Source organism: Platichthys flesus, chromosome 8, assembly GCF_949316205.1.
Source record: "Platichthys flesus chromosome 8, fPlaFle2.1, whole genome shotgun sequence".
NCBI classification, from domain to species: domain Eukaryota; kingdom Metazoa; phylum Chordata; class Actinopteri; order Pleuronectiformes; family Pleuronectidae; genus Platichthys; species Platichthys flesus.
The window spans coordinates 10,760,737-10,776,443 of record NC_084952.1 but is presented as its reverse complement, the minus strand read 5'-3'; the positions used below and the strand labels follow the sequence as shown (position 1 = coordinate 10,776,443).

Genomic DNA, 15,707 nt, shown 5'->3' with positions numbered 1-15,707 from the left:
TCACACACTCAAGGTCCCTCGATAGATCATGATGTGGCTGAAAGGAAACTGGGATTGACCATCAAATACTGACAAAGCTGAAGGTTGTTTCTAGGTAGTTTTTGCATGATGTGTAGATTTGTTGCATTTCCTTGAGGTGGGGTTGGATATTCCCTCTGTCAATTATCACACAGCAGAGATGTGTCTTGAAGAGGCAACACAGACAGGACAGCATGTGGATTTAATTTACACAGACTTTAATATCTTTATTTACAGATGAATCATTTTTGACATATTTATCTGTTGCCGTAGTTTAGACGATGCATTATTTTTCGAACTCGTTTGGAACGATTCCCATCCAGACCGGTTGTGTAGGGTTCCGTTGCTGCTGAACTTGATTATTTTTCTCTGTTTGTTTAGTTTTCTCTTGGTTTTAAAAACAAGAATCCAAATGAATTCCTGTGGGAGGTGACCAAAACCAAATAATTTCCTTAAAAAAAAACTGGGGGAAAGGGACAGGTGGAGGGAGTGGCGGGCTTTGGGTTCATCAGACATATGAAGTGGGGAAAACGTGGCATGAAAATGAGTATGTCTACACCTCAGTACCACTTTAGGATCTGGTCTACAGAACAGGGAACAAGCTTCGTCCGACTCTGTCATAAAATCATAGTTCATATTTGCTTCTAGGTGCGCTAGATTTACTTTAACACCATTTTTTGCTTTTTGAATGTCCAAATGTTATGGAAAAAATATTTTTACAACGCCATCAAAAACTCATCATCTATTCCAATGCCAGGTGACATTGGGTGAGAGGCGGGTCAACCCTGGAGACCAACAACCATTTACAATCATTCACGAACCACAGTGACGAAAAAACTCCCAATGATGGCAAAATCCTCTTAATACTAAGTTTGGAGAACCCTATACCACCATAGAGTAGCGCGAAGTGCGTGTTTATTAATGTGTGAGTGATGGTAGCTCTGGTACCAGTTTAAAAGTCTAGGACTCGGCTAATCCCCTGTTAAGGAAGCAAGACCAAAGTGTGTAAAAATCAGGTCCAGGTCCAGAAGAGCCTCCCTGAATGGCTTGACTTTCTCCTACAAAAAGGTTCCCACAAATGAAAATAAAATGCACTGCATAGGCAAAGATAAGCTGCTGACAGCCGCTTCTTGGACACAGCCAGAAAAGCCGGGAGACTAACAGGTGTGGGTGGGGTCTTAAGTCTGGCATTTGATTCAAAGGGGGTGGAGATGTGGTTGGACTATTGATTGTAGTGCTGAGGGGAATGTTGAATGGACTTAAAGTAACCAGAGATAAGAGCTCACAGAGCGACTGACTGGAGTGTGTGAGTTACAGCAGAGGTGATGAGGAGGGAGGAAGGATGCCACACAGAGGGGAGAGAGGGATGGAGGGGGGGATTGTGAAGGTGAGGATTCCACTTTGAAACAGAGGTGGAGAGACAGGCCTTCAGATAGCTGACATTTGGAGTAGAGAGTGTATGTGTGAAGTGGGGAAGATAGGGATCAAGATGAAAATGGATGGGGGGGGGGGGCCTGTTGAGATTCAGTTACTGAGCAGTAGCTCTGTTGCTGACCCCACGTCCCAGGATTTCGACGACAAAGCCACTATTACTGCATTCTAGGGAGAAAGACCAAAAACAAACAGTCAGAACCATGGTTTGATTCCGCAGCAGGATTCAGCCGTGCAATGCAACATAGTGGAGTGAAAACAAGTTCATAGATACTTACTCTTTCAAAGCCCATGGAACAGAGTTTGTCTATTTTGCGTGTGTACTCCGCACTAGAGACGGGAGCGCCTGCATAGACATGAGACCAGAGCCTCGCTGTCTGTTTGAACATCTCCGGGTTCTGCTTGTACTGCGTGAACAAATGTGAAAACATTAGTGGGGTTGTGGCAAAACACCGCAGTCAACACTTTCTACGTAGTTTAGATCAAGTGGGAGAGAATGGCTTTCACCAGGAATGTTCATCTTTAACCGTTTAACCGTTTATTTTGATCAATTCATGTTCATGAACATTTTGGATAATGCATTTTTGCAATATGTTGGCTTGGTAATAAGAAAAATGGTCTAAATAAAGAATAAAAATACTCTTCAGCTGAGGCTCTAATCTGCAGTTATACAATGTTCTAAAACTATACAACATGTAAAATATATATATGGGGTGGAAATATTTGCTTCTGCTTTGAATATCCCTCAGTAAATACGTGACTGCTAGCAGAAGAGTGGTGCAGTTATGGCCCATCTATACGATTGTGTATATGGGGCTCAACAGCAGGTTGCCAATAAAATAATTCTCTGCAAGATTTTAAAGCTGTTCAGCCGGTCAGAGCCAGAAGAACTGGCAGCGATCATTTCCGCTTTATTTTCATGCTGTGTTCGTATAGTTGGCATGTAATGCAGTTGTAGATTTCCCATCATCATAAAATATTAGTCGTTAGAGTACCTACATAAAATAACTGATTTACAGCTTCATATTCAGATTTAGACTCGACAGACTTTATTTCAAAAGCCCATTATCTAATACAGTAATGACTAACTTCATATTATTAATGTCAAACGTTCAAGCAGAATTTTCTCGGAAGATATTCTAAACCACCTGAACAGCATAGTCTGAGCTACAGCTCTGAGCTACAGCTCAGACTACTTTGAAATCCGGACGGATTCTGAAATCAGGTTGCATCACCCACTCGAGGAGTCTTTGCAGATATTTTTCTCATTAATCTCAAAAATGCTTGCACACAGTGAGCTTTGAAAATAATGGCACATCACACACTTCCGGTTACTATTCAGATTATCACTCTACAGGCAGCAACACAGCACCTCACGTCACCTCTTAAACATGAACTTGTGAAGAAGACGGTTCAAACAAAAACAACACAATGAAGACTGGCATAGTGTCACAACTGGCTCCATTTGTAGTAATGATTTGCAGTGTTATAAAACAAAAGCAGAAGATATGACTCTAGTTGAGAACACGGCTGAGGAGATGCAGTCAACAAGGCCTTTCGATTTTTTTATAGTCAGTGTATTGCGTCAGCAATTATATGCACAGTTATCTTTTTACTCCAACTCAAATTTCCACCACACTGGTAGAAGAGCTTGTTTCCCCGAAGCTTTAAATCAGCCCCAAATTCCTGTAGTATGAGCCCAGCTTCAGGTTTCTACTCCATACTGGACCTCTGACCAAATGTCTAAAATTCAGTAATGTAATTTGGGTTTAAAAACATTAATGTCATTTAACAAAAACAAATCCTATACAACGCTATATCTTATTCAATTCCTGTGTTCACGTTTCGTTGGGATAAGGGCTGGTAATTGATAGATGTATGTTGCTCTACACTGGATGGTATTTGTATGAAGGTGGTGTGGTTTCAGTAGAAATCTTTTAATTAAGAACATCAGATGATGGGCAAACATGTCCCTGTCTATATGTGATATTTCACAGCAGTTTCACATACTGGCACTGCACTGAATAGTGATTAACAAGTAATTGTGTGAAGAACAATCCAGGGCTGTCGAACTGACAAACATCTGAATCAAACAAATGAACTTGACATAAAAGGATATCCCTCTAGAGAAAAAGTTGGTGTCGAAAATGTATCTTGTCAACAGAATAATATGATGTGACACTACCTGTCCCCTCTCTCCAGTGATAATATGTAAAGAAGAAAGGGCCTGAAGGTGTAACTATTAAATATGATAGATTTAAGAGCTATTTCATCTTTCACTGAGCTAATGTTCCCAGGGACATCATATTTATATTCATAATTAAGGCTTTAATATTAAAAAAGGTTTAGAACATGTAACTGAGTGTCAAATAGAGGATAGGATCTGCAAAGACGTTGGGGAAAAACACAATAAAAATAATATTTGTCCCTTGGAAATGTATTTTTGTCTGTGCTAAAGTGAAACCCAATATTATTTTATTTCCTTTAGGAATTATTTAAATAATTTGTCTCTTTATTTCTTGTCAATGAACGAATGTATTGTGGACTGATCGCCTGCAACTTTACAGCAATTCATCAACCATTCCCCATCCACTGCCCAGAAAGACAGAGTTCTCTGTCTTGGCAGGTGCAACAGCAAGTTTGAATTACACTTCCATACATAAATATCACAATGTTTCTGACAAATAGTTCCAATGATGTTTCTTGGGTTTAAGTGGTGCTGCTCTCAGAATGTATTTACAGGTTCATCACCTCCGAATAAAAATCATTATTTGTAATAGTGCGGATGATGTTTAAGCAGGTGGAGGAATTGATTGTGCATTTTACTCTGCTATAAAAATCCAATACACAGATTCCCAAGAATATCAGTACGAGGGAAGCTGCAGTGTGGTCATTTTCTCACTTGGTAATAAACTGATGACATCACCGGAGTAACTGATTACATCGAACCTTTTACAAGGAAGGAGCGCGTTAGATTTGGCTGCAGGAAGCTTTACTCTTCTGCTGCTCTTGAATATGTGTGCTGTGTTTAATTACCCAGACTATTGTGGTCCACTTCTCATAATCACATTAAAGATCTTTAAAATGTTTACGCTGCTGTTTCATTGAAGAGCATATAGCGCTCTGCACCACAGTCACTAACTCAATCCTTCTCTCTCTGAAGCGTTGACCCGTGGCCAGTGGACTTTTAAATCAGCTATAACGTTTTTACCATCTTTTAACACCTAATCCTCGTCAACCTTGTCGATCAATACTCCTTAAATCCAGTGATGAGACTTTGATCCTCCCTCTTCATAATTGGTGCAGAAATGTAATTCATCCAACTCCAATTGAAGCGTTTACAACCCGATAACTAATGAGCATTCTGTTTATACAAGCTACTGCATTAAGGATAATACAATAATAAATATAATGTTATATTATGTCATGCAATAGTATAATATTACATGCAAAGGTGAAATGATAAATACAGGCACACCCACCTGATTGGCTACTACTGCGTCCTGTGGGTCATCTGGTTCTGCAGCTGCCAATAAGGCTTGTAGTGACAAAAGTACTGTCCTCAGAGTCATAGCTGCCGCCCTGAGAGGACATAAAGTACAAGACAATACATGTCACTGTTTAGTACAACAACAATACAAGAGTGATCTCTGCTAACAGCCTCTGACTTGTGGTTCCCCAAGAGTTCCTAGATTTGTATGAGGGTAGATCATTAAGATTTTTAAAACTCAACAAGATAGTTGACAAACTAGTTTAGGTAGATTTGGTCTGTGTACCTGAATACTTAGGCTCACTCATCTTTGTATCTCTGCTGTGCCCCTATTATTTATTAGAATTAGTGGGAGCTTTGTTTCAATAGATATTGGAGCTGCATCAATCTCACGCTGTAATTATTAACAAAAAAGCTTGTGTTATCCAGCCGTTAAAGGGCACTCAATTAAAGGTAACTTGGATATGACATTATGGATTTTGGTAGGAGATAAAATGTCTGACATGGAGAAATACTGTCTAAACATGACTAGAAAAGTATTTTGTGATGATGCATGGTGGTTGAAGAATGTAAAGAATGCCATCACACACTCACCACTGGTCTTTGAGAATATCCAGACATATTGCCCCTGTGACTGAGCTGATGTTGGGATGCCAGATCTTTGTGATAAACCGCACCTGAGAGATGGCATAAGGGCGAAACGGAGAAAACCATTACTAACAGTACATTTCTGAAGCCATCATACACAATGAAAGTGATTACGTTCAGCAAAAACCGCAGCAAAGGATCCCTACCTTGGGTGGATTGAATGGATACGTCTCTGGAATTTTAATTTCTAGTTGATATCTACCCCCTGGAAGAAAAGACAGGTATCACCATTGTTTAGGGAATCATCTGACAGGTTGTCAGTACAGCATTGTGCAAGCTTGCATCCAGGTGAGCCAGCAGTGTGAATGAGCCCCTCACCTTCATATGGTGTGTCAGGTGGTCCTGCGATTTCCCCTTTGAGTTCTGTGAAGTTCTCATCCACCAGATCGACCTTTATCTGGTTTTTGCTCGTCTGGAGTGGATGAAAAGGGGGAAACACATTACCCTTAGAACCTGCCCCTGCAGCCCAAGTTGACCCCCCCACACACACACCCCTCTACCCAACATTAGCCAAAGTCGACCTCAACTTGTTGCACACATCTTAGGACTTTAACACGTCGCGGTTGTGTTGATGGAGGTTGTCCACACCAGGAGGGGGACACACGTGAAGCTGCGCACCTGCAGCGCTAAAGGCGTACAACACTAAACTATCCTAGCCAGGGGCTAACACAGCTAGCTCGGCGACCACACAAGGAAGGCACGGTGAGCTAGCCACAGACTTAGCAAAATTTACTAGAGGCTCGGTGGAATTTTAACATCTGGCCTAGTGCTTTCGAGCAGTGGCAGCTGGTGTGTTTGTCCGTAGCACCGCCGCAGAGGTGCCGTTAGCTCGCCGTATGTGTAGCCGTGTCGGACACAGCTAGCTGCGGCTCGGTGCTTAGCAAGCTGACAGCTGAGCCAGCGACGCGTCACTTGCGTTCAGCTCCTAGTAATGGAGAGAAAAGCAGAAAAACCGAAGCGGGGACTTCTTCTAACCTCTTCGCTTTTGAGGACCTCTTTGAATTCCCGTTTTATCCTCTGAACCGCGATGTTGGCCATGGTTCCCCCGCACTCCCTTCCCGGTTGGGGCCTCGCCGCCGTCCGACCTGCCTGAAACGTTAGCTGCTGTCTCGAGCCCACCGGAGCGCTGCACTTTTTGTGGTGGGGGGGGGGGACACAACCTGGACAATAACAGCTGTGAGGAGGTAAACTGTCGGTGGCGTCAGTCCGGGTGATCGACGGGAGGTTCCAGCCGGTTCAAGCAGCTCGGCGCGGATCTTTCATCTCAAATGTATAACAACACGATGGTTGGTGGCACTGGAAACATTTTAATACCAAACTGCATGCAGTCTGGATGAGAGGGGGTCATGTGATCTGTATTGCCATCCTGAGCGCCTCCTGCCATTGGCTGCTGTGTTCGCAAGGAATAAGGGACTGTATTATTATAATAATAGTGATAATAAAGATAATGATAATCGTCATCTTCATTATCATCCCGGTAATATTAAAAATGAAATATTTACAACCATGTGATGTCCATAAGGATCCTACAGAAAAACAAGATTCTACGTCACGTGTTCACAGTGGTGGGATGTAACTGAGTACATTTACTTTACTTAAGTATATTATTCATGTACCTCTACTTGATTTAAGTAGATTTATTTTCAGGTATTTTTCCCTCTTACACCACTTCATCTATCAGTTAATAGCTGCACTTTCTACTCAATTTTATTTTACAACGGATTGTTCTTTAATAATAATAAAGATTATTTTTTTTTTATTTAATTTAATTTACTTTTTTTTAACTCCTGCGCAGAAGTGAACTGCGGACCTCCTGCACAGAAGTGGACAGCACAGGATTCATTTAATTTATTTTAATTATATATATATATACATTTCTTTTACAATTTGTTCTCTTTATCCACAAAAATATATAATCATATGATATAACGATATAGTTTAAAGATGTCTGTAAACATGTGGAAGTAGAAGAACAAAAGGAAACGTGGGAGCAGTAAAATGAAATAGTTAACTTGTTTTTATACAATGCAGCTCAAGTGGAAACAAATACCCTGACCCAAACATAGAGATGCCATCTTTACTCAGGTCAGGACACACAGGAAATCTGAACAGTTCATGCAACAGGCTGCATTTTCAGTTACTGCACAGGAGTACCCCAGGGCAGTCGTCTTAGCCTCCATTTTCTCATCACCATTAATTAATATAACAGTGTTTATATTTTTACATTAAAATCTGACAATTAATAATATATATATATATATATATGTATTGCTTATGCATTGTGCAAGCATGGTGAGTTGGTTTTAAAATCAGTATGCAGCCATATTGTCTAATAATTGGAATTAAATCAGTGTGTCTGTCTCTCATATAATATGAAATGCAATATATTTTTGAAGACAGATATGAAAACAGATTCATTTGAAAGCAAATATTTTAAGTGAGCAGAAAATCCTCAGTGAGCACATTGCACTTCTGATGACAGTTAAAAAGACTTATATTCATTTAAGTGATGCATCCATGTTTTGCCACACAAACTTTAAAAAGCCACAATCATGACATCCTTTAAAACACGAATGGATCACCAACTTCTCTGGCAATGATGCTTCCTCTCTGAAAAGAGCATTTCATGTACTTTATGTATTCTTCTCCGTCTGTTTAGAAAAGAGAGACATGCATTTTACAGTGAAAAGCTGAAAAAAAGCAACACTAGGAGGCATCATTGTACCATGGAAATATACACTGTTTACCTGTTTGCTGGAGCCCACATCACTCCTCCCGTTTGAATGAAGTGGACACCATGTTATCTTTCTTACCAAATTAATACAATCCACTATACAATCTTAGCTAAACTTATATTTTATGATGTAAAATACTATATTAAGGTCACATTAAGTCTGATATATACAATACAGTCTTCTCTGACTAACTTTTTTACAATATTACAATATTAGAATCATTGACATAGGCATTGACATCCACCGAGTGAAGGTCAAAAAATAGGGTCAATATTTATGAAAAGTAATTCTTAACTGTGAACTACAGAGCTCAAATAATCAAGTTTTGAATAAGTTTAACATATGGTTGTTACCATCCCATGGTCTTTTAATATATGGAGCAGGCACAATAACAGATCCTAGGTCTACTTTGTCAGTGAGTTGCACAGTTTGTACAGAGTCAACCTTTTCTACCGTTTGCACTTAACGACAGGCGGACATGAGAATACAGGAACTCTTTTCCCTCTCCTCCTCCTCCTGTGCATCCTGTCCGTCCTCCTCCCTTCACCCCTTGCTTGGTTTCTCTTGGCGACGATGACTGAGATGATGAGCGCTGCCATCATCACAGCTGTTATCAGGAGGCAGCCTCCGAAAACCAACATGGTTTTGTTCTTGAGCATCCATGCACACACAGAGCACCGTTCGTGCAGCTCGCTGAACCTGCAGGTCAGAGCAGTGTCGTCCTCTGGGAAACCGCTGTGGGTGATGATTTCTCTGTAGACGGCGACAGAGGCCTTGGCTTTGGACTGGTGATTGGTCGAAGTGAAAAGGCCGAACTGTGGGACGTGTCGATCTTGCAGTTTCCACATGTAGAAGCCCTGCAGGTTGACCCCATCTAACTGTTGAGCTGCAGAGAAGACAATCAGGATTAAAATCATTCCTCGACTTTCTCCTCCCTTTCAATGAATAACCTAAATATGTTGTTCCAAATCAGATACACAACGGTTAACCTATAAAGACACATATGTGCAAGAGAGCCATAAAGGGCAAAGTATTAAGTCAACCCTGATATTCATTGCAGCTGTACAGTGTTTCTCTGCCTTCTTCAATGTTTTTATGATATGCATGGTTCCTCATTTAGTTTTATAGTATAAAGCAATGTGGCCATAAAATCCCTAATGGCCGTGGAGCTGTATCTATGTCTCAACCTCCTCAATACTGCAGATCTCCATTTTGTTCCCTGCACCAAGGAGGTTATGTTTTTTGTCTATCCCTTTGTTTGTTGAGAATAATTCTTACATTCAGGGAACTGATATCTATGAGGGTGTGTACTTTGGTGCAGCTGGACTGAATGTAAGGGAAACTGTTGGGCTTTGTGCTCTACTGAGAGCCATTCTAGTTCCTACCGATACATGATTTCACTACACATTTTGGATCTGACAGCAACAACATGATATATATGAAGACGGGTCGAGATTAAATCCATGTCCCACCTTTCAGAGCCTCTTGCAGGTAACTCCTGAGGTAGTGCTGCCTGAGTTTGTCCTCTAAGGGAGCCTGATCATCGACCCCGCTGGCTGTCACAATAATGGGTAGAGCGCCTCCATATCTGTGGCTCACCCAGTTCAGGATACTTCTCAGGCCCCAGGGTACGAGAGCCTGCCCCAGACTGGATGAAGGCCAGGTGGGATCAGAGAGGGTCAGACAGTCATGATCAGGGGGTTGTTTCTTCTGCTGAGAACCAGCCTGTGCGTGAGGATAAGGAGACACCAACCGGGTGGTAAAATGGTTCAGTGCTATAAAATTCAAAGCCCCTCTCAGCTCCTCCTTCTCCGTGTCAGTAAAACTAGGTAGAGGAGATTCAGGAAGGCCCATCACCCGAACTCTCTCCTCCAGGTATGCCTTCATTTCTTGTGGGTACCCCCCCTCGCTATGCTTCTCCTCATATCTTGTTCCCAGTAGCGGGTCTAAAAAGCGACCGAGTTCAAACAAGAGGAATCTCTGTGCTGCTGCCGTATGCGAGTCAAGGAAGGGGTTGGCCGGCTCAGCCCAGTCCGCATGCAGTGCAAGTGATACCATTCCTCTCTGCTCTCTGTATTGTCCCTTATCATATAACCTCCACGCTTTCGCATGAGCCAGAAGAAGATTATGAGCTGCTTGATGCTTTTCTTTCCCATCAGAATAAACATCTACGAGTCTGTTAGGCTCATTGATGGTGATCCAGTATCCAACCCAGGACCCCAGCTGCTCGTAGCAAAGAGCGGCATATTCCTGAAAAGCTTCTACTGTGCTGTGGTTGAGCCAGCCCCCAGAGGCATGGATTGGAAATGGCAAACCAAGATTTGGAGCTCTGTGGGTGGGGTAGTAGAGGATCACGACTGCCTCGAGGTTTAGCTTCTTGAGCTCGGTCAGGACACAGCGGTAATACCTTTCAGATGTAATAACAAAGGGGAAACAAAATTTAGAATTAGGAATTGACTCGGATAAAGACATTGGGGCTCGTCTTTAATCCAAATTGGCGCTGGATGTTGGGATGACTGAAGCTGTGACAGGTCATGTTGACGTGCATGTGTTTATCATTTACCTCAATGCCTCGGAGTTCACCTCAGAGAGGTCACCATGGGGTAAAATCAGAGACCAGTTTAGGGCGAAGCGGTAGTGTGTTGCCCCAGTGGATGCGAACAAGCGAAGATGACCACGAATCGCCAAATAGTCAGTGCACTGGGCTGGTCTAATGGGGAGCTTCACCCCTGGGACGGGACGTAATGATCCGTCTCCCGTCACATTCCAGCTGTATAGATGTGGGTCAGTAAACTGTGGTGAGAAAGGGTAGAAGTGGACCTGCCACAACATAAAAGACAAGGTCAGAGTGGTAAGAACCAGTATTAAGCATTTTCTTCAGCAAAATCCCCCTCTTGTCCTCTCACCTGTAAAGTGGAGTCAGAAATACCCCAGTGAAAGTCACATGGGAAACACCCCTTGACCTCACTGGAGGTTTCAGCTTTGAGGAAGCCGTTGTCAGCGACAACACGTCTGTAGTACAGAGCAGACGTCTTGGGGGTCCTGGTTGGGTTTGATTGGCTGAAGTCAATGTAGAAAAGGCCTCGTCTGACAGTGTAGCCATAATTCCACTCAAATCCATCCACCAATGACCAGGCGACGTAGCCAAACACCTGCACTCCATCCAACTTAATCGCTGTAAAAGAAAAGACAGTAATAATAGAGACAAATGGATTTAACATATATGATTTGATTACATTATTTGGATCTTTCCAGTTCTTCGCTTACCTTGCAGGACCTGGTTGATAAAACTCTTCATCAGATAAATGGACACTGTGTCCTCCCTTCCCAACCCTGCTTCAGAGAACCAGCCTCCCTCAGCCACCAGCACACTCGGGTCCCCATACTCCAGCTTTATCCAGCTCAACATGCGCCTCAGGTCTGGGGACACAGTCTGCCCATACTGGATCAGGGTCCTACCCAGACGAAGGTTGTAAGGCCCGAAAGACAGAGCGAAGAAGTCGGCTGTTTTCTGCACCCACTGCTTCTCCTCAGGGGTGAACTTGGGCAGGAGAGCCCCATGCTTGGATCTGAAAGACACCGGATAGTCCCCGTCTCCAAAGATTGGGTTGGAGAACCAGCCAAGCACAGCCTCCATTGACTCCTGGCACAGCTCAACATTGCCGGCTGTGGCCTGGCCACTCTGAGGTTCGATCCAGTGGGATCCTAGAACAATGGATACTTTACCCCTCTGAGTAGGGCGAAAGTGGGTGTTGTAGGTGTGCCATGCTTTGGCATGTGCCTGAAAATCATACAAGACATGTTATGATGCACTGCACAAAAATCTGAAACAAAATTACCATTATATAATTGTAGATTTTCATTGACAACATTGCATGTATCAGTAAGAAAGCACAGGTGTAGATCAAATAAAAAGCTGGAGGTTGAATTATTTATTGCTTCAGTTTCAGGGTCCTGGTGTTGTTCATGCTGGATCACTGTCATGGCTTTTGGTCATTTCTTAAAGATGTTTTTGGGGGCATTTTGCACTTATTGACAGGACAGGGATTTAAAAAATTTTTTTTTAAGTGCATGCTTGTATCAAAGGCTGCACAATCGTCAAACTTCTAAATTGAATCAATAAGGAAAAAAAAAGCATTTGGAGCAAATTATTTATTCCTCTTCCATGAACTGACCCAACTTTTACCCTCATTCATTAGATGTATATGTAAACCAACAGCTGCAACCAACAAGTGGGAACAGAGTCATGACTTCCTCGTTGGAGTAATTATGAAAACAAATCTATTAGACTCAGAATTGTTTTCTGCTTGTGCTCAACACTCGACTGCACACTCATAAGTGATTATTAATGAAGCATATCTCCATGACTTCCTGTCACATGCTGCTTCTCTCCAGCACAGAAGTGCTGATGTGGTGGACTTTGACACCAATGAATCTTTCCTGTTTACCGATCACAAGCCTGTTGAAACGAAATATGCTGATACCAGCTGATCTTTTAAAAGTTGTATTAGAGGTAAGCTTTGCATCTGTGTATGTTGCAATGCAATAAAATGTGTCCTTATTGATTTAACTTGATTGCTTGAACAAAATATGAGAGCAAGGGTCTCGTCTGTGTTTAAAGCACTGCTTTATGACCTCAAAATCATTTGGACGATGCAAATATTCAATGTCATAAACTGATAAAAGTTGCACAAGTTCAAAGTTTACAGACGGCCTTCACTATGAGATAAATATTTTCTTATACAGCCCAGCAGCAGAACAGGCTCCAGTCTAACTTACCCTGATCAGGTTGTGGGCCACGATAAGAGAAGCAGAGGGACCCCCTGTCTCTCCAGGGGCGTGCAAACCTGTCCCGTACCCCTGCACAGCCACCAGGTACGGGTTATGCATCGTGAGCCAGTATCTAACACGACCCCCAAATGTGTGGAAACAAAAGGCAGCATACTCCTCGAACAGTCCCACCAGTGTGTCATTCTTCCAGCCTCCATATCGCTCCTGCAGGGCCTGTGGCAGGTCCCAGTGATGCAGAGTGACGATGGGCTCGATTTTCTTCTCCAGTAGCCTCTCTATGAGGTGGCTGTAATGCTCCACAGCAGCCCTGTTGGGCTGGCTCCTGGCGTTCCCATCAGGAAACAACCTGGGCCATGAGAGAGAGAAGGAGTATGATCTCACACCCAGCAACTCCAGAGCCTTGACATCTTCTTCCCAGTGAGCATAGCCATCGCTGGCTACTCCAGGAGCCTCGGTGCCCAAATCACCAGTGACAGAGGAGTGGGTGAAATGGTCCCATATGGACGCTCCCTTCCCCTCCTGGTCCCAGGCTCCTTCTGTCTGGAAGGCAGACGTCCCTGAGCCCCAGAGGAATCCTGAGGGGAAGGTGTCATGAAGGAAAGACTGGGCTTCGATGGGGTCTGGCTTGGGCTGCTGCCAAATCTCCCTGCCCTCCCCAGGTGAACAGGCGACCTTGTTCCAGCAACACGCCGACAGCAGGGTGCACAGCGAGAGCCACTGGAGTGTGTGAGGAGCTGGATGGTTCAGCATGCTGAGGGAGTCCACCTTGTTTCAGAGTTCCACTTGAAGGAGATAACTGGCGTCAGCCAGAGCAGCTGCTCTGTTCAAAACACCTCCCGTGATTGACAGAAGATCCATAATGTGGTCGAAGGAAGGGAGAGGAAGGATCACAGCCATGAGAGAGGGACAAATGAGGCTCTGAGGTGCTGCAGTGTCCATCTGACAACCTGGTCACACTTCCTTATCGCTCCCTCAGCCCCTCCCGACCACATCATGTTCACACATACAGCGGCAGACTAACATCACACACACAAGCTCTTATTACTACACTTCTGGGCGGGTTTCAGGTGAATTATTTTTCACTTCTAATAAAAAAACAAAAAACTCAGGCATCCCTCGATTGTATCATCAAAACAAAAAGAATGTTTAAGGAGAGCAATGACACTTGTGAAGACACACACACAGACACATGCACTGTAAACATGCTGCTGATTGCTGCAAAGAAGGCTCGTCAGTCAATAATTACCTTGTACTCTGATCGTAGCCCTATAGTTCACATTTCGGTCCCACAAACACATACAGATTTTTTTTCCGGCTCACATTTCCAATACAAGTTCACACTCCAGATGGATTAGATACAGTCCCCATATGAAAGCACATTTAAATTCACTAGATCCTTATTTTTGTATGTGGATCTGCACCAAATTTGCACTCACTGGTAAATATCAGTCTCCTAAATGTGTGTGTCTCTTTCCATCGAGATCATTGAATTATTCTCTGAGGGGAAATCAACCAATAATTGAATGTTGAATGTTGAAAAATGGATCCGCACAGAGATTTAATTGGCTCTTTCCTGACTTACAACACATCCGTCCACCACCCCACCCTGTAGGTTTTGTGCAATCCTGCTAACTTACAGACAGTCAAACGCAGATCAGAACACAACCTCCATGATGGGGATAACAATATAAACATGAGCAGCCTGATAAAATAAAATACAGACGTGCACACGGGCTATTGTCTTTGTGTCTTATGGCCTGGAGCAGGGACGCATGTCCACACGGTTCTTCCCAGATTTGATCAAACTTCGCCAGGTGAGAACAGTCACGCCAGCTCATATGACCTTATTCAATTTAGCTCCACTTATGTGAGTAACTGGACCAAGGAAAAATCAGAGGGACCAGACTAGAAACATTGATGGGAAGTGTGCGTGTACATCTTTCTGTACACACTCTGTGATTAAGCCTCCCGGTCACTTGAAAACTGCATCAAAAAGCCCCCGTGCTCGTTCATCAGGGCAGTGTGTACAGCTGTCCAGAGTAAACAGCATAGTTACCCAGGTTACGCTCTGAGATGAGGCATCACTAGGATAAATCTGTTGTGTTAGGACAAAGTCATTTCCCACCCAGACTGACCTCAGTGTGGTCACTGTGGTTCAGAGAATATGATCCAGATAAACTGAGCAGCTTTGTGACTGGATAATAGTATGTTTGCATCAGGATATATACATTGTTTCATAAAAGGCATTAAAGTGAGATTACTCCATTTGTCAGGTTATTCAGATTTAATTACATGAATTCTTAAAACTTCCGTATCCCTTCCCAGCATAGGAACCGGAGATGATCATCTAACTTTCTGCACGTGATGATATAATCTCGTTCAAGATTCAAGATTCAAGATTTTTATTGTCAAATGCACAACAATAACATTAAGCAGTCGATGGCAGTGAAATGCTTGAGTCTCAGGCTCTCTTCTTACAATGCTCAAGTAATTACAACCTTTACAATAAACGTGTATCTCATCACGAGAACGGTAGATCCTTTCTCTGAGGGCAGATTTAGGGGAAGTAAATAGAGGATGTAGGAGAGTGAAAT

General features: G+C 42.9%; 2 protein-coding genes across 2 annotated transcripts; both read right to left on the bottom strand.

Annotated features, from left to right (window-relative positions):
- Positions 1 to 215: 215 nt before the first annotated feature.
- ube2ka (ubiquitin-conjugating enzyme E2Ka (UBC1 homolog, yeast)) lies at positions 216 to 6,921 on the bottom strand. The gene is made up of 7 exons (XM_062393941.1): positions 6,563 to 6,921; positions 5,906 to 5,999; positions 5,734 to 5,792; positions 5,534 to 5,616; positions 4,932 to 5,031; positions 1,728 to 1,856; positions 216 to 1,617 (listed from the first exon to the last, which is right to left on the bottom strand). Exons 1-7 carry the CDS (start codon positions 6,623 to 6,625, stop codon positions 1,543 to 1,545), a joined length of 603 nt encoding a protein of 200 aa, XP_062249925.1. The 5' UTR covers positions 6,626 to 6,921; the 3' UTR covers positions 216 to 1,542.
- A 665-nt stretch (positions 6,922 to 7,586) lies between these two features.
- Positions 7,587 to 14,064, bottom strand: klb (klotho beta). Its single transcript, XM_062393043.1, has 6 exons — positions 13,102 to 14,064; positions 11,590 to 12,103; positions 11,229 to 11,497; positions 10,886 to 11,142; positions 9,795 to 10,729; positions 7,587 to 9,208 (listed from the first exon to the last, which is right to left on the bottom strand). The coding sequence occupies exons 1-6, from the start codon at positions 13,861 to 13,863 to the stop codon at positions 8,772 to 8,774; spliced, it is 3,174 nt and encodes a 1,057-aa protein (XP_062249027.1). The 5' UTR covers positions 13,864 to 14,064; the 3' UTR covers positions 7,587 to 8,771.
- Positions 14,065 to 15,707: the final 1,643 nt, after the last annotated feature.